Genomic DNA, 22622 nt, shown 5'->3' on the forward strand with positions numbered 1-22622 from the left:
GAATGGGACTGCACTCTTGCACAACTGCTCTTGAAGCCCCGTTTAACGCACTGTTAGGCTGTGAGAATTGGCTGTCAACTTGGGAAGCCGTGACCTCTTGAATAACATAAGCACATTCAGCTCATCAGGACTTGCTCAACAAGCAATTTAAAAGTCCTTATCATCATCCTCATCTTGAACGCAGTGAGATTTGCTTGGAGTCCTGTAATTGTTTGCACATCTCCCTAGAGCTCTGTGGTTATTTGTTGGTGTATTGTAATCTCTTCTGTGATGTTCCTGAGAGGCTTTCCTTCATTTGGTCTAGAAACCGGGACACCACATTAGTTTGGTAAGAGATCAGAATACTAAATCCTAAGGCTCTGCTGCTGATAGGATGTGCATCTAGATAGATTCAGTTGCAGTTTATGGTTGGTTTTGTCAATAAACCTCTCCTGATGTTGATGAAGTTACATTTAAGTCAAATTACTTAGGGCTGGGTATTGACACATTTTATTTTTCTAGCTGCCTACTAGTTAATGGCAATTTAATGGATTTTTTAGGTATTGTAACAGTATGACATTGTTTACAAGCCTTATTTAAACGGCTTTCCAGTTGAAACACAGATTGAACAATTAAATGATTTATAATATGGATTTCAGTATCTTTCAGCATACTTTCTGATGTTCATAATGTTTATTTTGTATTGTAACTAGTAAAGTGATCAGTTCTCGTCCTGCTGCTTTGCTTGAGTTCAGATGGAACAGCAATATGTCATGCCACAAGAGCACCAAATCTTGTTTATAAAATGGACAGCATTGGAAATCTGAGACTTTGCATCATATCAAAAGGCACAAAGCTTTTTTGTTATTTATTTGATGGGAGGCGTACTACAAAGTTCTTTTCATTCATAAACTGAAAACAGACAAGACTGATTCGTGAGATTTGAGAATCAATATTGGATCATAAAATGAGAATCAATTAAAAATCAAGAAGAAATCGATCATTTTTACACAGCTCTACTTGAGGCTCTTGTTTGAACTGTCAATGGATGCTTTTCTGATTTCTGGGGTTCTGTGGAAGTTGTCCTATTGAATAAACTTCCATAGTGGTGAACAGAAACAATTGTTGTTGTTTTTTCATTTTCATTTGATCAGTGTTGCTATGACTTTCCAAAAGAGAAATGTAATGAGAGATCCATCATCTGTTGTAATTGAAACACTCACAAGATTTTAACATGTAGCATTAACCTGTTTTCTATAATTGAATGGCAAGGTAATAAAGCACAAATAGTGTTCTAAATGTGCATTACATTTCATAAATCTTTGTAACACATTCATTTCTGGGTCCTGAGGGTACTACCATCTTCAGTGTCTCTTCCGGTCTGTCAGTATTCCTCACATGCTTCAAGAGCACTGACCTCAGTAATCAAGTGCTATGAGCGACGTGTCAAACCCACTCCTTCCTGCCAGACACCTTGTTCCCCATTTGGTTGCTTACTAGACAAATATATCAATAAAGCCATTGCAATCCACTGCAGTCACTTCCTAAATTTGAGATGCACGATAGTCTGTAAGTATAATTATGGTCTATAATGATGTTAAAATGCTAAAAGAAAAAAAAAACTCAAATACAACACTAAACTAAAATAATTTCTTAATGTATCAAGTGTATGTAGGCATCACAATATTAAAATTTACAATATGGAAAAAATTGTTATTCATTTTTAGATTTGCTAAATAATTAAAATGATGTAGTATGTCCTTCTAATAAACAAAACTGTTTTCCAAATGTTTTTCTTTCTCATCAACGTTTTCTTCAGTTTTTTTGCTGGCATAATCAATACATTTCCTCTTGGTACTATTTGACACCCTAAACTTTTGCTGATTTCTGATTTATGTGTTTAAGGAACCGTATGTAAGAAATTTATTTCAATAAATCATAAAATGGCCCTGATATGTCACTAGACATTAAGAAATAATGTTAATTTCAAATATTTATATCACTGACAACAGTAGTCCGGCCAGGATATTGTCATTTAGAAGTTGTGGTTGCAGCCCTCAACTGATGTTGATGTTGACATGTTGTGTTTTGGCCTGAAGCTCCACCCTCCAGCTATCTACCAATCACAAAGTTATTAGTGTTTCAGTATCCGGGTTGCCAGATCTGCTCTAGTTTCCACAGCCGCAGCTCAAGTGGCAACCTCCCGCAATCTCTCTAGAAGCCAATACGGAAGTAATGTAAACTGCAATTCCTAAACAGGCTCCAGAATGAAGCAGAATCTCATTGAGCCCTATGTTAAAACTTTACAGCATAAAAAAAAAACATGTTTACAACCTGGTACAAATTGTGGTTTTGATCTATACGGCTATTTTTGCCCTTCATGACAACTCTGATGGGGGTAAAAAAAAATTATAACTCATTCTTTACATTATATAAAACCTTAAAGTTCTGCATAATTAAGGGCGTGGTTACTTTGAGTGACAGGTGGGTAGCCATTTATCCGCCGTCTATAGTCATTGCATCACCTAAGCTCTGCCCACATCCTCGCCTCTTTGCCCATTTTCTGTTATCTGGGAGTGACGCGCTGCTAAGATGGCAATGTCCAGCTTGTCTCTACTTTCCACGGACACTACGTCCATATTTTTTTGCAGTCTATGCTGCCGCTACATATGTTCCCGCTGGATCCTGCAGCCTATCTGGCAACCTTGAGTCAGGGGGTAGGGGGAGAGGGGATAGTGATTGCAGTACCAGTTTTGGCCTCAATCTTATACTTCCTTTAATATAAAAACATATATCTTTAGGCAGTGGTTTGAAAAGATCTTTTGACAGTTTGAAAAGATTGTAAACTCTATTTCTCCTAACCCAGACAGTCTGTTGTCTTCCTTAAACATTAAAGTCTGTGTTGGATTTCATCCATTGTCTCCTCTAAGAATGGGATGTCCTTCAAGTGTCATCAATGCTCTGTTTACATTATGAAATAAGTCTGGTTCCTCCTTATCTGACACATACATTTGTTGTTAGCAATGGGTTAACAAAACTGTGCTTTGCCTCTCATTCTCTTTATACTGGCTTACGGACACAGTAAAATATGATTCTTTGACCAAATGAACAATGACGAAAAAATAACCAAATATTGGTATATTAATGTAGTTGTTTGGTTGACTACTTGGTATGTTGGTCTCACAACATACTATATTCATAAACAAATCATGCATCTTATGCAGCTTTCTGTTAATTCGAATGGTAGGGACATCCAAACCGACACTACAGAAAGTGCTGATGAAAGTGTGAAGACTTGTGAAAGGGTTGTTGCCTTGCGTTGCCTGCATCTAGGGGAGAAAAAAGCTGCTCTTGAACGCACCAAGAGAGCTACAGCCGACTGTCAACTAGCATGCACGTTCTGCGCCTGCTCATCTATTTCTGCAGATATATTTGTCTATATTCGTCATTTAAAAAGGGAAACCGACTCTGCATGCTGCAGATACACAAACAGTAAACAAAGCAGCGTGCTTAATGTTTTGAATATCAATCCTGCTGATCACTTTCTTTATTCCACTCCGCCTAATTAATATTAAAATACCTACAGTGCATTTGCATGCATTTGCATTTTTTACATTTGTTGTTAATTTTGATAACTTGTTCTGTGGTATAAGGATGTGCTGCTTCTTAAATATCAGTTAGTTGTCACCATTGTTTTGTTTCATGTACCAAATATTGTGTTTGTCATTTTAAAGGGGACCTATTATGCAATATAGGTCAAAATAATCACTTTTACATTGTTTTTGAACATGAATGTCTCAGCAGTGTCCACACAGCAGCCATATAACTATAAAATCATCCCACTCCATTTGTAAACCCAATATATAAAAAGCAACATTTCAAAATAAGCCATTTGCAGTTTTGATGCAATGTGATGTCACACATCCTGAGGCCACGCCCACAATTACTGACACACTGTGCTTCGGATATGTGTGTTTAGAAAACCATATATCAGAAATTTAGACTGATATGGCTTTAAAACATACAGATAATATCTAGTATCCAAGGCATGAATTGTAACGCAGTTAATTTGCATTTAAAGATATATGCACGAAAACAGCATGTTTTTTCCAATAAAGATGATAGACAATTAGCATATTTTAGATTGGCGCTATGGTTCTGTTCTGGGCAAAAAAACCCTACACATTCATGCAGCCTGTCGTGGATAAGCAGTGATAAACCCCCCTAGGGTAACCAGAACAGAAACAACGATGTATTGCAGATAGCATTAATTTCAATATTAAAATGTACAACCTAATTCAGGAATTTAGTTTGATTCAGGGGGAATCAGAATGCCAAATCCTGACTGACGAAAGGGGATGGAGGAGGGTACACCTGTAAAAAAATAAAATAATAATAAGTTACTTGGTTGCCTTTAAAAATTTGAGTTAATACAATGAACATTTTTTGAGAATCAGCAACCTTTTTTCAAATATTATTAAAAGATTTTGTAAGCATATTGGGTAATTGCGTGTGTTTTATTTGTGAAGACACAGTGAAACATGCCAAATAGTGCTATTGTCATGATTTATCACATTTTGTATGTGGTTCAGATACAATAATATTTTGAGTTTATATTTATTAAACCAATTTCCTTCATTTTATCAACTCAATTTTTTATTTCAATACATTCAATTTTAATAACCAGGTAACTTACTTTTTTAAGTTAAACCAATAATATTTTTACAGTGTAATTAGCTCCAGAGAAGCATGATAGCTGCTGATTCTGAAGGAGTTTATATTATATATGTATGCTGTGATAGACGGTCAGCTGATGTGAGCTTGACTAATGTGACCTGCCAGAACTAATGATATATTGTAAAAAGGGGCATAATAAGTCCACTTTAAGGTCAAACACTGCACTGAAATGCCCTCTTAAATACCATATTTGAAACATTACTGAAACATTTTTTTTGATCTAGTCTTTATTTATATAGCACTTTATATACAGATTTCTGTTTCAAATGATAATGATGCATTTCAGCTGTTGTTCATCTGAAGTCAATCCATTGTTGATTTAGTTTAATTGTAAAGGTCATCACTTGCTAAATTAATTAATTTAATCTATAAAGCAGTTCTGCAAAAAAGGATGTCATCGGCCTGCTCAGTTCAGTTCTCATTCTACAGCGTCAGTACAGTCAGATAAAAAATATTGTTCGATATTGAGTGTCCCCAAGTTAGCCAGAGGCAACAATGGCCAGGAACCTTAACTCCATCAGGTAAACAAATGGAGAAAAAATACATTTAGAGAAACCAGGCTCAGTCGAACACAGTGTCATCATGATTCAGACTGCATCACAAGTATTCAGATCGGGATCTGTAGCATTCAAATATTCACCCCATTCCTTTTGCTTGAACATCAGATTCATCATGCCAGAATAGACCCGAAGCTGGTTATATGGTCTGTGTGGAGGACTTGTCTGGTTCTTGTGGTCTTTGCTTAGGATCTGTGCCAATGGCTGTCATGTTGACGATGCCTCCACAGGGGATTGTCTAGTTAGTATATACAGTCTCTGCTATAGGTGCTCCGATTGATTGATAGGCGATCGGCTCCAAAAAATCCTAATCGCAGCACCCTGAGTCTCTGCTGACATTCAGGGCTGCTTTTGGTTGTGTCTAAGTGCAGGTTTACCATCTAAAACTGATATGGACTGGATCTGGCTGACTATGGTAACCTCAAGATAAGACAGACAGACTGATATTAGTGTAGATGCCATTCTTCTTACAATGTAAGAAGTACATCAGGATTTATAGGAAGTGTTCCCGGTTCTAGTTGACCTAATTTATGCAGCCTAACAATCATTTAACAATTTTTAATGATAGAAATTGACAATGTGTACAGCAGGTGAAAGAGATGTGTTTTTAGTCTAGTTTTAAACAGACAGAATGTGTTTGCTTCACGAGCATGGCTAAGAAGACTGTTCTAAAGTTTAGGTGCTAAATAGGAAAAGTATTTACTGCCTGTGGTTGATTTAGATATTTTAGGCATTATCAACTGGCCAGAATTTTGAGATCACAATAGACATGAAGGACTATAATGCGTTATATCACTTAAGTACTGGGGAGCTAAACCATTTAGTGCTTTGTAAGTAATTAGCAAGATTTTAAAATGTATGCAATCTTTAATAAGGAGCTACATATAAATGTATATGATATCTCCCAGGGGGTTGCATGTACAGGGTGAAAAGCAATAGTTCTAGTACAGAGCCTTGTGGTACTGTGATCGATATGATGACACCTCTTCATTTACTGCTACAAATTGGTAACAGTCACTTAGGTATGATTTGAACCATGCCAATGCAATTCCACTAATGTCAACGTAATTTTCGAGTCTATTCAAAAGAATGTAACGTGTGGTTGATCGTATCAATGCAGCACTAAGATCTAATAACATTAATAGAGAGATACAACCATGATCAGATGATAAGAGGAAATAATTAGTAATTCGTGAGAGCAGTCTCAGTGCTATGATACGGTCTAAATCCTTACTGAAAATCCTCACAGAAACCAATTCTTCTTAAAAAAAGGAAGAGTGCAATTGTGAGGATCCTGCATTTTCTGGTATTTTTGACAGAAATGGTAGATTCTAGATTGGTCTGTAATTAGCTAATTCTTTAGGATCAAGTTGTTTTTAACATCAGGATCAAGATGTTAAATAACAGCCAGCATAAAAGTTTTTGGTACGTATCCTAATGTCATTTGATGAATTAATAATTTAAGATGTTAATTTTGATGATTTAACAAGTTTATACAAAAATTAATGGAATTGTTCCTCAGGGGTTCTATAGCATGACATCTGATGCAATAATTATAGTAGATGGTTGCATGGTTATAATTTTCTCTCTAAAAGTACCATTCATGCAAGTAAAGAAATTCATAAAGTCATTATCTCTGTGCTGTGCTGTCAAAAGTTTAAGCTATATTTCTGGTTAATTTGTCTTTTTGTAAAAGAGTTGAATAGTAAGCAATGGCAACCAGCCCAGGAGCGATAAAGGCCATATCTTTTCAACAGCCAAGTATGCCTCAATTGTCTATAAACCCTTCATCACTTAGACAGCCACCAATTGAGTGACGACAGTCTGCTACATATCTCGTACAGGAATGGGGCTAGAGCATATTCTAATGTCTGACATCATACTTGTGTATTTTACTTGCTTTGCAAACGTAACTGAACAATTTACAGGGCTCACTAGGCTAGTTGCATCCAAATATCTAGAGCCCTTGCTATCCTTCATTTAAAGTTTGGATGCATGTCTCTGATTCTGAAATCTTTCCCTGTATTTATCACATGTGAAACCCTCATCGCTGATAGAGGAGGCTTAACTAAACATGTTGCAGGCAGTGCAAGTGACATTAACAGGAGAAGATGCCATGACTCACCATGTTTGTTGACTGATTCCATCTTAGTATAGCTATAGTTATCACCTCTTTGCAGGTGGATATGGTCTTTTATATATATTATGCTTCAGCATGACCATTGAAACTCTGCTGTTTCCTTTCTGAGAGAACTATAGTAAAGTTGGATGAGCCACAGTATTTTGACCTTGCAATCCCATGGTAACTTCCATATGCTGCTGTATCCTCAAAGATGGAGAGTTTGCAATCCTCCTACTCAATTCCCATAACCTGCAACAAATGTCCATTTATTCTTCCAAGCTGTGTATGAAGGAAGTTAAGGAATTTAACTAGAATGATGTTGATTGGCATTAGGTTTAGGTCTCTTTGAACATACACGCAATCAGGCACATTTTGCAGCTTTTCTATTTACCCTTTACACATTTTAAAGGGTTAGTTATGTAATCATTTATTAACCTTGTGTCATTCCTGTAGATAAGAGAAGTAAATATGATTGACCATGATTTCTACTCTGTAACAAATATATTTTTACATATTACATATTTTACATAAATACATATTTTTTTCGATGAATTTCACCTGTTGTTGTCCAAACAATGAAACTTAGTGTTGTCCAAAATATCATTGGTCTCTGACTTCCATTGTATGGATTATGGAATAATAGTATAATAAATAGGCTACATTGTATGGAGAAATACTTTTTTGTTTGTCTCAATCCGTATATTGAAAGTAAATATGCTATCCTAATTCTGTCAATATGAATAACAAACAGTCAGGTCCTGGACGGAAATAATGGACATACTCTTTTAAAGGAGAGGTTACATTCATTTGTGCAACTAATGATTCATTAACAAAAAGGACAAATATGACAAAATATGTGACTAGGTATTGCAAATAAGCTTGTCTTACAAATATGGACTTACACTCCATGCCAAAGGTTAAAATGTTGGAGGTAACATGTGGTGGTAAGTGGTAAATGTGGAGAAAAGCACATTTGAGAGATATTTGAGTTGGGATCTTCTGTCATTTTGATGTCTAAAACAAATATAAATCAAATAACATTATTTTCTTTAGCTGGTTTTGTTTAGCTTTTGTTTGTATTACAGCTTGTAAAAAAGGACAAAGTGACAAAAGAAAAAAGAATTATTCTTTCAATAAAATGAACGTTTACGTTTATATACTACTTATTCTATGTCAATTGTAAAACAATCTCATCTGTAACCAGGAATTGATGGGTCTCTCTTGTTCAATGGAGTTCTATTCTCAGTGTGAATTAACTTAACATAATAAATAATTTAAAACTGTACAAAAATATAAAATAACTAACATAATAATATAAAAACATAATCAAGGTAACTCTTGTCAATTTGTAATCAATATGATAAATCCTGGAATACTTGAAGTATTCGTATTAGAACAGTAATGCATCAAGTGAGAAATAAACTAACCTGTGTTTCTGTGAAGGTAATTCATGTCTGTTACTTATAACCCATGTTCGAAAAATATAAAAATGTTATGTTTCATGTATGTTGTTTCTGTGGTCATGTTTTCATGTATTCTCTCCCTCTTTAATTGTGCCATGCTGCTGAGTAATAACTGGCATTATACCCAGAATACACAAATGCACCCACACAGACATGTTGCCATCTGAATTTAAATGGTTTGTTGCACTGGGCTATCAATCAGACCATCTGTCCCTGTCCTCCCAGCCTTCATTAGTGGTTGTGCGGTGCATATGTCACACATCCAGCTGGCACAAATGCATGTTCACATACAGCTCCACCTTTGTCCACCTCGTGCAGTGCTTAGTTCTCAGCCAATAGCTGGCAGGAGTGCCAACCAGGATTGCTCCATGTGAGTGTGAACTGAAGCCTGATTTAGTATTTACAAAGTGTGTGTGAGCTGCTGCAGTCCATCATCAGAGAGGAAGTGTTTGTGTGTGTGTTTTCTCTTTTGATCATGACTTAAACTGCTATAGGGTCATTCTGTGTCAACTCAACCTATGGAAGTAAAACTGTGCCACTGGATTTTGAATTCTAATTTTTAGCACTGAATTTTTTTACATCGAATTTTTAACACTGAATTTTATTTTGCATCTAAATCAGACTTTGAATTCTAAAAGCCATCGAATTTCTAGCTCTGTTTTTTTTTGACTATGACATTTTTTCAATGTTTTAAAAAAATTCAGTGTAAAAAGAAATTCAACGTCTCAAAAAATTCAGTGTAAAAAAATTCAACGTCTCAAAAGATTCAGTGTAAAATAATTCAACGTCTCAAAAAATTCAGTGTAAAATAATTCAACGTCTCAAAAAATTCAGTGTAAAAATATTCAGAGTCAACATCCGGGTAACCAAGGAGAAGCAATCGATCCCTGTATCAAATCATCCAACATCCAGCCAATCATTTACGCTCCATTGGTCATGAGTAAATTCACTGAAGCGCCATCGTGTGTGTTCTGAGCCATGCTGCTGAGCTCTGGAGCTCACCTGAAGTGAACTTCCCCGCCAGTGCCGTTTCTAGGCATAGGCAAACTAGGCGGTCGCCTAGGGCGCCAACAGCTGGGGGGCGTCAATGAGCCCCCGCCCCAACAAGATTTTTTAGTTATTTCATATATATTTTATTATTAATATTTCGTACTTTTTCTATTTCAAGGCATTATGATTAGTTGCGATTATTGGAGTGAAGTCGCCATGGTGATAGTGGAGCTGCTGTAATGAAATGAGATCATAGAGGGCGGCAGGGAACGTCGTCATCCGTGGCATTGTAACGCTTGTGTCCGAGTGAAAAATGCGGATAGCTCACTTAATGTAACTGTAGTGGATGCAAACACGGAGGCGATTAACATCAAACAGATCGCACTTTATTCCCCGCTGAACTCTCATCACAAACTCCCTTTCCGTCCACAGCATTACTTAATAAAACAAAATAACTGTTAGCAACAGAAAACAGAAAATAATCCCCACACATGGGAGCTCAAGACTCAGTGCGCACATTCACAAAATGCAGACTTCGTTTGCAGGGAGCGCTCGCAACTCTTAAAGGGGCCACACTATATTTCTACTCGTTACAGCGTGCTTTAGTTTCATCATCATGAAAAGGTCAAAGCCATCAGGGGCTCAGTATCGTAAAAAGAAAGCGAAATATACAGGTATAGCCTACTTATTGGTTACTTGTTCTCTACTAAGCTGGTCCCTCTATCATAATGTTGAGCAAAACATTACACTGAATATTAGTACTGGACGGACCACACGCCAAACATTATAGCAGTTAATTTGAATAATTTTTTTTTTTACATCAGAGATAGCTGTTTAGTGTAAATTGATCAAGTAGGCTAATACTGTCATAACCATGGGCGTCACTAGGCCCTTTTTTATGAACTTATGCATCAGCCCCCCCTAAAAAAATATGTGATTAACCTTTAAAACATGAAACTGGCGCAAGGCTTCGGCTACGGCTTCGTCCCGTCTTTTAGTCTTTGTGTCACTGTGTTCTTCAATCCGCAGCGGCGCCGAGTGACATGGTTTTCAAGCTATTGTTATCTAATTTTTTGGCCTTCAGAACATCTTAAAATATACATATGTAGATCATAGAAATCAATTTTTTCTCGGGGGAGCATGCCCCCGAACCCCCCAACATCTGTGATCTCAGAGATAATAAACCTAGCTACATTATTCGATTAATGCATGTACAATATGCCCATGAAATAAGGAAGTCATATTTACTTAATAAGTTGAAGTAAAAAAAAAAAAAAAAAAAAAGGGGGGGGGGGGGGGGTGCAACATATGAATCTCGCCTAGGGTGCCAGAAAGGCTAGAAACGGCCCTGTTCCCCGCCTTCCTGTTTCAGCATCACATGACCAATGGAGCGTAAATGATTGGCTGGATGTTGGATGATTTGATACAGGGATCGATTGCTTCTCCTTGGTTACCCGGATGTTGACTCTGAATATTTTTACACTGAATTTTTTGAGACGTTGAATTATTTTACACTGAATTTTTTGAGACGTTGAATTATTTTACACTGAATCTTTTGAGACGTTGAATTTTTTTACACTGAATTTTTTGAGACGTTGAATTTCTTTTTACACTGAATTTTTTTAAAACATTGAAAAAATGTCATAGTCAAAAAAAAACAGAGCTAGAAATTCGATGGCTTTTAGAATTCAAAGTCTGATTTAGATGCAAAATAAAATTCAGTGTTAAAAATTCGATGTAAAAAAATTCAGTGCTAAAAATTAGAATTCAAAATCCAGTGGCACAGTTTTACTTCCATACAACCAGAGGTCCCCCAGCTAAAAATTGTGATTTTGATCTCTTTTTTCTGGTGAAAGAAATACATGAATAAAGAGCAAAGCTAAAATATTCAAAGTTATGGATGTTTATTGACTGAGTAACCCATTATTTTTTTATCGAAATTACATTTTTCACCTGGGATTTAGAGCCAAATTATAGGCTCTACATGACTTTAGAAAGACGGCAGCATCATTTTATTTTTACATAGTGATCGGTATGTCTATTAGTTAGATCTATTTACCTTGGCAATCTTTGTTGCATTAAATGTCAACAGTTCAAAAATGGGGGAAATCACAAGTGCCCTTTTTTGCCCCTAGTTTGCTTCCCTGTAATTCAAAAAGTATTAAATATCTCTTAATATCCTCTTAGATTCTGGTTATTAATTGTCACTTATAGCTTATAAACATTTTTAACTCATAGAATTACCAATATCTGTGGGAAAATAAAATAATTTTCTAAAGTAATTTTATTCCCCTTATTCCCAACTGATGTTGATGTTGACATGTTGTGTTTTGTCCTGAAGCTCCACCCTCCAGCTATCTACCAATCACAAAGTTAGTAGTGTTTCGGCATCCGGGTTGCCAGATCTGCTCTAGTTTCCACAGCAGCAGCTACAAACGGTCCCGCTGGATCCTGCAGTCTATCTGGCAACCTCGAGTCAGGGGGAAGCGAGAGGGGATAGTTGAGCTGGGGATGTTTCCAAAATTTAGTTGATTGGACATGGAATGACACTGTACAGTTCTTTTAAGTACAAACTTAGTTTTGTGACTAAAATTAATTGTGGCTCATATATCAGTATGAGATCTCTGCCAGAGCTATAAAATAACATTTTAGACTGTCATTATGATCATGTTGTGTTTGTGTCTGTGTTTGTATTTTAATCAAATGGTCCATTAGAGCATATCAAACTTTCAATCACTTTTCTTTGATATGTGTGAATGATAATAAAGATGAGCATATGCTTATAGAAACACTTTTGAAATGCATACATAATTCAGGGATTTGTTATAGTAGAACTGATAGCAAAGGTTTGTTTGACTAAGTATTGAAGAGCCAGTTATTCATTTGGTGGTGAAGTGGTCTTTGCTCAACTAAAACGGTCCAAATAATTACTTTCAAGGACATCAAAAGGTCACAAGATATGCTTCACTGCGTCGCTGTTTCATAAACCAGCATTTTGTTAGACTAAAAATATTTCATTCCTGTAATATTTTTATTGAACTGTGTATATATTATATGCATTACAATTTATGTATTATATATAAACACAACTATCAGCTGTATGCAAAGTGACTCACATTTGGTTTCCAATGAAAATGGGTAAAACCTCATTAATTTGAACATGGAGCCACACTGAGATCCCCATATCTGGGATTGAACGTTATAGGGCCTATATTCTTCAGCTGTTCCTCTTTGGGGGAAAGTATCAGCTGTATGAAAGTAAGTTGTCTCAGTACAGTAGATGTCGGATGTTGAGAGTTTTCTGCTGCATGTCACACTGATGATGCAGCAGTACGTTGCATAAACATGTGTTGAGTCACATCTCGAGAGTTTAATGCCTTTAGCATTGCAATCTATAGTTTCACTGCATGGACCGCAGTTCAGACAAAATGTCCTGTACTACCCCTGAGCACTGCCTCCGCTTCACAGCAACACATGCAGAGGCGATAATTTGCTTGTGTCTATTGTGAAAGATACGGCTGGGTGTCGTGTAACTGAGAAGTTTGCACTGTGTATATATGGTCAGGTGTTCACAGGGAGATCTTGAATGCAAATGTTGTTGTAATTATCAGAGCCTGGATGACTATAGAACATTAATTTACCGGTTCTAGTTTGTTAGTGTGGCTATAGGCGGAGCTGCTGAAAATATGAGGTTTTATGATAGGTTGATATCAGGCAGGCATGATATTTGGCCATTATGTGAATATTAACATCAGTTTGACAGAATTACACAATGGCTCACAGCTTGGCTGGTTAGGTACCATAGTCAACTCCATTGACCACCTTGAAAAATAACACAGCTTTGATTAAATAAAACAATTTACTATTAAAATATAAATCTCAAATATTTAGCTTTCATTAATATTTCACATATTTATGAAACTAAATGCGTAAGTGCTTACGAGAAAAGATCAGCAGTCATTCAAATATTTGCCTTGAGTCTTGAGCAAATATTTTATATAAATTCCACAATTTTCCTCATGTATTATTTAAACAAAATGTGTGTGTGTATAATTAAAATATATAATATTGCCAAAAGTATTGGGACACCCCTCCAAATAATTTAATTTAGGGGTTTTAAAGTGATAGCTCACCCAAAAATGAAAAATTAATGTATATCTGCTTACTCCAAGGTTATCCAAGATGTAGGTGTGTTTGTTTCTTCAGTACAACACAAATGAAGATGTTTCACTCCAACTGTTGCTTGTATAATGCATGTCAACGGGGTGTATTTCTATGAGAGCCACTATGAGAGTAAAAAACACATAGACATACAAATCCATATTAAACCCTGTGGCTCGTGGTGATACATTTGTTAAGACAAAACGATTGGTTTGTGTTATTTGAGGTAAAAATTATATAAATACTGTTCGGTTTCTCACACCAACTGATCATTTCGTGTCTAGTTATGACATCAATGTATCGCCACGAGCCGCTGTGTTTAATATGGATTTGTATGTCTAACGTTATATGTTTTTTACTCTCATAGTGGCTTCATTTGTGTTCTACTGAAGAAAAAAAACACACCTACATCTTGGATGCCCTGGGGGTAAGTAAGTAACATCACATTTTCATTTTTGGGTGAACTATCAGTTTAATCTCTTCCATGGCCACAGATGTATAAAATCAAGCACCTAGGCATGCAGACTGCTTCTACAAACATTTGTGAAAGATTGGGTCACTCTCAGGAGCTCAGTGAATTCAAACGTGGTACCGTGATAGGTTGCCACCTGTGCAATACGTCCAAATGTGAAATTTTCTCACTACTAAATATTCTACGGTCAACTTTTAGTGGTATTATAACAAAGTGGAAACAACTGGGAACAACAGCAACTCAGCCACAGAGTGGTAGGTCACATAAAATCAAAGAGTCAGGGTCAGCACATGCTGAGTTAATAGCTACAGACCTCCAAACTTTGCATGGGCTCTAGATTAGCTCAAAAATAATGCATAGAGATCTTCATGGAATGGGTTGTCATGGCTGAGCAGCTGCATCCAAGCCTTACATCACCAAGTTCAATGCAAAGCATTAGATGCAGTGGTATGAAGTACGTCGCCACTGGACTTGGAGCAACCACCAAACCCAGTGGAGATAGTGTTCTCTGGAGACATGTTCTCTGGAGTGGCGAATCACGCTTCTCTGTCTGGCAGTGGACGAGTCTGGGTTTGGTGGTTGCCAAAAGTGTTAAGTTTGGTGGAGGGGTGATTATGGTGTGGGGTTGTTTTTTCAGGGGGTTGGGCTTGGCCCCTTGGTTTCAATGAAAGGAACTCAGCACACCAAGACATTTTGGACATTTTCATGCTCCACACTTTCCAAGATGACTGCGCACCGTTGCACAAAGTTATGTCCATAAAGACATGGATGAGCAAGTTTGGTGTGGAGGCACTTGACTGGCCTGCACAGAGTTCTGACTTCAACCCAATTCAACCTTTGGGATGAATTAGAGCGGAGAATGCGAGCCAAGTTCTCTCATCCAACATCAGTGCCTGACCTCACAAATGCGCTTCTAGAAGAATGGTCAAAAAAACACACTCCTAAACCTTGAGAACAAAACCAACTCCATAGTAAACCCTACAGATTAATTAGGGGATGTCATTCATGTTCAGTTCATGTGTATGTAAAAGCAGGCATTTTGACTTTTGACAATATAGTGTAAAAATATTCATTCGTTTTTATATATCAGACTAGAATAGATTATAGCATAGTTTTACAGACTTTTTATGGTAACTAGTGCTGATTTGGTGCTGTTCACCAGCAGAACAAAGTGGTGCAGATCGACCAGCTTGATCTTTCTAGATTTTGATCCGTTTGATGTTTTTGGTCCTTTGCTTTGTCAGATGCTTTGGGCTACTACATAACTTGTGTCTCAGTGGAAAATACTGTCTCTACTATCTTCCATCTCTTTTAATCGCTCTCTTCAATTGCAAAGGCAGAGTAACAGTGATGATCTGATTGGATCTCTGCCATGCCATGAGATTCCCCAACTGATTGATCTCAAAGAGAGTCCATGCAGCAGAGGTCCATGGGGGTGAGAAATCACCCCACAAACATTGCCATTTCACAAACTCAGCAGGGTCTCAGACTCTCAGGAAGCTGCTGTGCTTTTGCATGCGCACAGGAGAGGGAGCGGCACAAAATGGACAGTAGTTCATTTTAATGTGTTTTCTGACACTGTTCAAGCGTGCGCTCAGAAGGATTTGTTCTTTCTGTATGTGCTTCTTGCTAAACTCTGTGTGTGTGTGAGAAGTTGGGAGGTAAATAATGTATAGGGATTATTTACTTATTTTAATTATGTCAAGGATAATCAGAAACCTTAGGAGGTCAAACAATATTCTTCGAGAAATTGCCACAATTAATTGCCTTAATTAGATTTAATTGCAGATTGAACAGAAGTAAGACAGCACGAGGACTGAAGCGCGATAAAGGTGAGCTGGTGTGACTGTCTATTGAAGCGATCCTGCAATCTCTGTGTAGCTGTTAATGGCTGTGGTGAAAGTAGGCCAGTGTTTCTGTTATTATGGCCCACATATCTCTCATGCCTTTGATGCAGGGCAGCTCATTGTGGGCAGCATTTCATTTTTCAGATCTGCACACAGACACACGTATTTGTTCTCTCACGTACTAATAAGGTCTTGTTTGGAATGGTGCTGGCCTTTTTGGAGCCAGAGACTTAGTGGCCTTATTTTCACCTATAAACAGAGGTAGGCGATTGCACTCGGGGACCCTGCAGGTCCGGTTGTTCTGAACTTATTACGGTGTCTCTGTTCTTTCTGCCTCAGAAGTCACACTCTCACATATTTGTCTGCGCACTCTGGCTCTAAGCCATCCAACAAGTAATATTGTGTTTCCTTTCTCTTTTTGTGTGCTATCTGTGTGAGCTTCTTCTACTTGCTAGCTTGCACTCTCTCTCTCTCTCTCTCTCTCTCTCTCTCTCTCTCTCTCTCTCTCTCTCTCTCTCTCTCTCACACTCACACTCACACTCACACACACACACACACACACACACACACACACACACACACACACACACACACAAACACACACACACACACACACACACACACACACACACACACACACACACACACACACACACACATCCAGGGATGCCGGAGGGTCAGCTTCCACTTTAATCTAGGGAATAATTCCATTTCCCATTAGCGTAATTAATTGGGAGCTTACTGCAGCACGAAAATGTAGAGGACCAATGTGTGCTCAACGTGTGGTTTTTGTGTATATATGTGTGTGTGTGTGTGTGTGTGTTAGAGTACAGGGCGCTGACAGTGTTATGGATGGCTGATTAGCATAGTCGTTATAAAATTATTGCTTCACGCTTGACATGACTGACAACGTGAATAACTCTGTTCTCCAGGTTCCTTTGAGTGTAAAGCAAATGGTGTTTTCCAGATAACTCTATGCTGATACAAGATCTGTTTTCATTGTTAGGTAAAAGTAAATGTAATTTATTAATAGAATATTGAGACAAATATGCTGTGTTAAAGAGTGATGGTCTTTCTTTGGTCATTATTTTCTTGCTAAAATATAAAAATATAAAGCTCTATATGTTCATGTATAAAAAACCATTACAGTAATTTTAAAATTTAATATTTAGCATCTTTTGTCATTCTACATTTATGCGTTTTGCAGACGCTTTTATCCATTATTATTTTTTACATTATTGTCAGTTCTTGCTTTCCCTGGGAATCAAACCCATGACCTTGGTGTTGCTAGCGCCACGCTCTACTGGCTGAGCTACAGAAAAGCACATATTGTTAATATTAATATTGTATAATATAATATACAATAATAATATAGAATACTAATCTACAATATTCTATTGTAATGTATTAAACCAAAAGAAATTCTGAAAATATTATGTGGAAAATATTTACGTTCATGTTCATGGCATACCTTTTTTTCTAACCACTGTTGGAGGTATACTATATATTTAGGTATAATATACAGTGTATACCCGAAGAGAGCATTCAATTCAGTTTAATTAAATGTACTTGCATCTCCCTAATGAGTATTGGTTATATACTGGGGTATATTTTTTAAAGTAATCCTTTCATATCTGGTCATCTATTTATTCTACATACTGTTTGTACTGTACTTTGTATTTTATTGGAGTAGCCTGTATGTTTGTGCACTCAATGGATTTGTTTGTTTGACTATTTATTTTCTTCATTTGATTAGTTTGTTCCAGTTCAAGGTTTTAACATCAGCTCTCTATTTCTCTCGTCTTTTCACTCACTAATTAGAGAAGCCCGTGTCCGTGGAGCTGAGCTGTGGTGCTGGTCCGGCCCATGTGGTTCTGGAGCCTGATCATCCTCTTCTGCTGGACTGCCATCTGGGGGCCAGCGAGCCCCCCCTCAACGTGACCTGGCTGCGGGATGGGGCGGTCCTCTCTGAGAGCCAGACCATCCTGCCTTTGCCTAACGGATCCCTGCTTATCTCGCCCTCCTCCACGGATGGCCAGACTCCAGCAGGCGTGGAGGGTGGATACAGCTGCCTGAGTACCAGCTCGGCAGGAGCCCTGACCAGCCGGGCTCTCACCCTGCATCTCGCCAGTGAGTATGAACTTTTTCTGCTCTGATTTATCTCCAGCAAACAGCAGCTGTGAGTCTAAGAGAGATCAAAGAGCCAGATTGATTTAAACTTTAGAGGCTGGCCGATGTTTAGGTTTTTGGTTGTGTATAAATCTGCATAATCCGGAAAGCATCACATTCCAGTTACCATGTACACCTGATAAACATCGTAAGGCCATGACACAGCAAGCCAACGCCAAAGAACTAGTAGTGACAAAAGCCAACTGTGTTGTCGCCTCACGTCGGCTGCTTCGGGGCCAGAAAGCTGTACTTGAACACACTGAAAGTAGGCTACTACAGGTAACTGACAACTAGCATGTGCGTCCTGCGCCTGTGTGAAAGGATATATCTGTCTATATCAGCAGGTATCAATAGTCTATATTCGTCATTCAAAAAGGGAAACCGAAAATAAGATTGCAGATATACAAACCGCATACAAAGCAGCGCTTGCTTACTATTTTGAATATTAATCATTCTGATCATTTTCCTCATTCCAGGCAGCTCATGTTGTTATGAAAATATTAGCATATTGGAATGCTCAGGTAAGATAAAATATAATATTAGAATGGCCATCAGACTGTGCTGTCTTGACTTCTTTGCTCGCTTTCATCACTTTCTCTTTATTCTCGTGTATGACTCGTTCAATCCAGTCGGTACAAGGGCTCAATTGTGTTTACTGAAGAGCCTGAGGAAGGGGGAAAGAGATCAGACTTCATCCCCTTTCTTTCTTTCTTTCTTTCTTTCTTTCTTTCTTTCTTTCTTTCTTTCTTTCTTTCTTTCTTTCTTTCTTTCTTTCTTTCTTTCTTTCTTTCTTTCTTTCTTTCTTTCTTTCTTTCTTTCTTTCTTTCTTTCTTTCTTTCTTTCTTTCTTTCTTTCTTTCTTTCTTTCTTTCTTTCTTCCTTCCTTTCTTTCTTTCTTTCTTTCTGTGTTGTCCATGACTCTGTCGTCCTTCCTTATTTCGGTTCATTCAATTGAGCTTTTTTACCTTTATGTAGATAGTGATGATTCCTAGCATCTCTTCTCTGATGAGTATGAAATCTTCTGTGATAAAAATTAGAAACCAAGTATAAGTATACACAAGCAACAAACATATTGACATTTTGTTTTATCAAAAAGGACAATGAAAAGTAGTTCCTAAATGATTATTATTATTATTATTATTATTATTATTATTATTATTATTATTATTATTATTATTATTATTATTATTATTATTATTAATTTAGTTTGTTTAATGTAAGTATGTTTAATTTGTTGTGGGAAACAATCGTGGTGGAAAAGTCATGTTATAATCTAAGGCTGAATACGAGGCTACATAAATAACATTATTCATCTTAAAAGGACAAAAGTTTTTCATTTGATTTTTTTAAATATATAAAATACTCACACTAATTTAAGTAAGTAGATGTGTGTGTGTGTGTGTGTGTGTGTGTGTGTGTGTGTGTGTGTGTGTGTGTGTGTGTGTTCGTGCGTGCGTGCGTGTGGATGGATGGATGGAACTGGACAGTATTGGGATTGGAGATAGTACAACGAGAACATTTTATCCATTGAGAAATCACTGCAATAAAGGCCTCTACCACGGGAGGGATGTCAGTACATGGTTTTGTCATTTACTCTGGTTATCTGTCAGCTGCATGACTGTGATCCTCAGTGCTGCAGCATGTAGAGCTGAGCTCCTCTGAGGAACAGTGAGTTTTGGTAGCAGTCATACAGTTATCATGATAATTATCTTATTCACTCAGTGGTGACCGTGGCGGAGGGAAGGGATCCTCATTTAACTAGTTTTGTCTCCATATACTACTTTTTGTGGTTATAAAATGCCATTTTCTCTCAGTGGCTGAACATTTCTCATTATTTTTGAATACTTCTGTAAATTTAGATGCTCACACCTACACACAACCATGCTACTGGTGTGTGCTCCAGTAAATCTTCCATGTTTTTTTTGTAAAGTGTGTTTGCTTTAGACTGCGTGCTGTGTACAAGTCAAAAATATCTAGTGTTAATGTTTAACAGGTCTCAGCCGAGCAGGCTGCACTGCCTGCGGAGCTATTATGAATGCTGCTGTACTTCATGTGTGAGCTTGTTTAGGAACTTTTAGATTTTAGCTGTTTGTATAAGGATGGCTTCTTCCCTGATAAATATAAATGACCTTAAAAAAGATAAGCTTCAACAGTCAGCACTATCTCTAGAAAATACACGGTCCATTATAAATCATTTTATTACTAAATGATACTCTAAACCAAATTATTTGTATTGCTACGTTGTCTTTTCATTATATTCATCTAATTTAAAAGCAAAACTGTTTTAAGAATTTTAAGAATTTTGGACATTTAGTGTTTAATGCAGTTTAATGCAGATTTTGTTAGCTTAAGTCTTGATCGATATAACCAGTTTAGATGGAAATTATCTCAAGCTGACTAGCTAAAGAGGTTACTGTAGTTATACCCATTAATAGATACGGTACTTCCTTGAAAATAAATACTTGCACAGCGCTACAACAACCATAATGAAATGACCCTTCACAGTAGATAATGCTTTACAATCAACTCCGTTAGAGAGCTACATATAGCAGTTTATCTGTTCAATAAAACTCACCTGTTAAGTAATAAAAACGCCATCCCTCTGTACCCTTTACAACGTTTCAATACCTCTGTTCATGACATCTCTGAAAGCCAAGTCAATGTTGATTCTTGTTTTATTACAAACTGTATTGCATTCTCTTTTTGAGTCAACATATGCCACTACCACAACATACAACTGTCAAAGTAGCCGGAGCAACTTTTCTAATACTTACGGATATCATGAGACATGCACGGGCGAGTGATGCATGTAGGCAGTTACCAAATAAAACATCCCACTAGGTCTAAAATATAAACACTTACGATGGGCTTACCATAGTGAATCAGGGTACATAGTGAATCAAGACAAAAACACATTTTAGAAGTATTATTGATACTTCTAAAAGCAAAACTGTTTTAAGAATTTTGGACATTTAGTGTTTAATGCAGATTTTTGTTAGCTTAAGTGTTAATAGAGATATAACCTATAACTTAATATAGTCTACCTTTAATGTTAATTTTATGAATATACTATTGTTCATTGTTAACTCGTATTTGTTCATAATACTCACAACTGTTAATTTATACAACTTGAAATGTTAAAAATGTATTATTGTACAATATGTTGAAATCAACATTATCAAATAAATTAACATCAACAATTTGTTTGAATAATGATTTTTCCTTTCACTTGTTCTGTGGGCTTATGAGCAGTGTGAGTCTGGCAGATGTAGCAGATCAAAGTGAGAGTATTTTCAAAGCTCAGAGGCACCGGAGCAGAGGTCAGGGGCCCCGCTCGCCTCTTCTCTACTCCCACCATGTGGCTACATTGCTTGTGCTTATTCCATGAAAAGTGAATGTAATGCATTCACTGGTTCCCTTTTTTCTTGTTGCTTTCTGCTCTTTTTCTTTTTTGCCATACTCTGCTCTCTCTGTCTTTCTCAGGCTTGTCCCGTTTTCTTCAGGATCCTGAGCCTCAGGTTGTGTCCGTAGGTGGCACTGCCCGGTTTGAGTGCTATGTAGATGGCTTGCCCACCCCAAGTATCACCTGGGAGAAGGATCAGGCACCACTACCTGCACCTGTAGAACCTCGAGAACCATCCAGGTAAATGATCTTGGCATGAGATTTGGAATGTATAATTCCCCTTTTGTCATACTTTATTCAGGCACTGCGGACCCCATGGCAAGTGCAAAGCTAGTCCAACACGCAGGTGGGGTGGTGGTGGGGGGGTTGTAACCAATAACCAAAACTGGCAAGTACCCCCCACCCCCCAGTATTTATATCATGGTTAATGGAAACATAGAATTAGGCTATAAATGAATTGTGTACATTGCACGTTCTAAGCTTTTATAAGCACTAATTTCCCATCCAAACTGAACTGACCAATTTTCAACATGAAGCAAGATTTATTTAAGGGTGCATGAGGAAGAATTTCTAAAAGTTTAATGAGATTGCACGAGCCATTCCTATCGAGATGCCGATAAAATGTTTGTTCTAGTGATAATTTACCAATTTAACATGCTGAGGAGAAAGTTAAACATTACCTTGAAAAGCCAAATGAACTAAAAATGTGTTGATGAAAAGAGG

At 37.2% G+C, this 22622-nt stretch overlaps 1 protein-coding gene across 1 annotated transcript in view; it reads left to right on the plus strand.

Moving 5' to 3' along the window:
* The window catches only part of igdcc4 (immunoglobulin superfamily, DCC subclass, member 4), an 85404-nt gene that overhangs the window by 20522 nt on the left and 42260 nt on the right, over window positions 1-22622 (plus strand). The window contains 2 exon segments of the mRNA XM_067426795.1: window positions 18150-18458; window positions 21980-22139. Coding sequence (XP_067282896.1) covers window positions 18150-18458; window positions 21980-22139 — 469 coding nt within the window.

Source organism: Pseudorasbora parva, chromosome 1 (assembly GCF_024679245.1).
Source record: "Pseudorasbora parva isolate DD20220531a chromosome 1, ASM2467924v1, whole genome shotgun sequence".
In the NCBI taxonomy this organism is placed as follows: domain Eukaryota; kingdom Metazoa; phylum Chordata; class Actinopteri; order Cypriniformes; family Gobionidae; genus Pseudorasbora; species Pseudorasbora parva.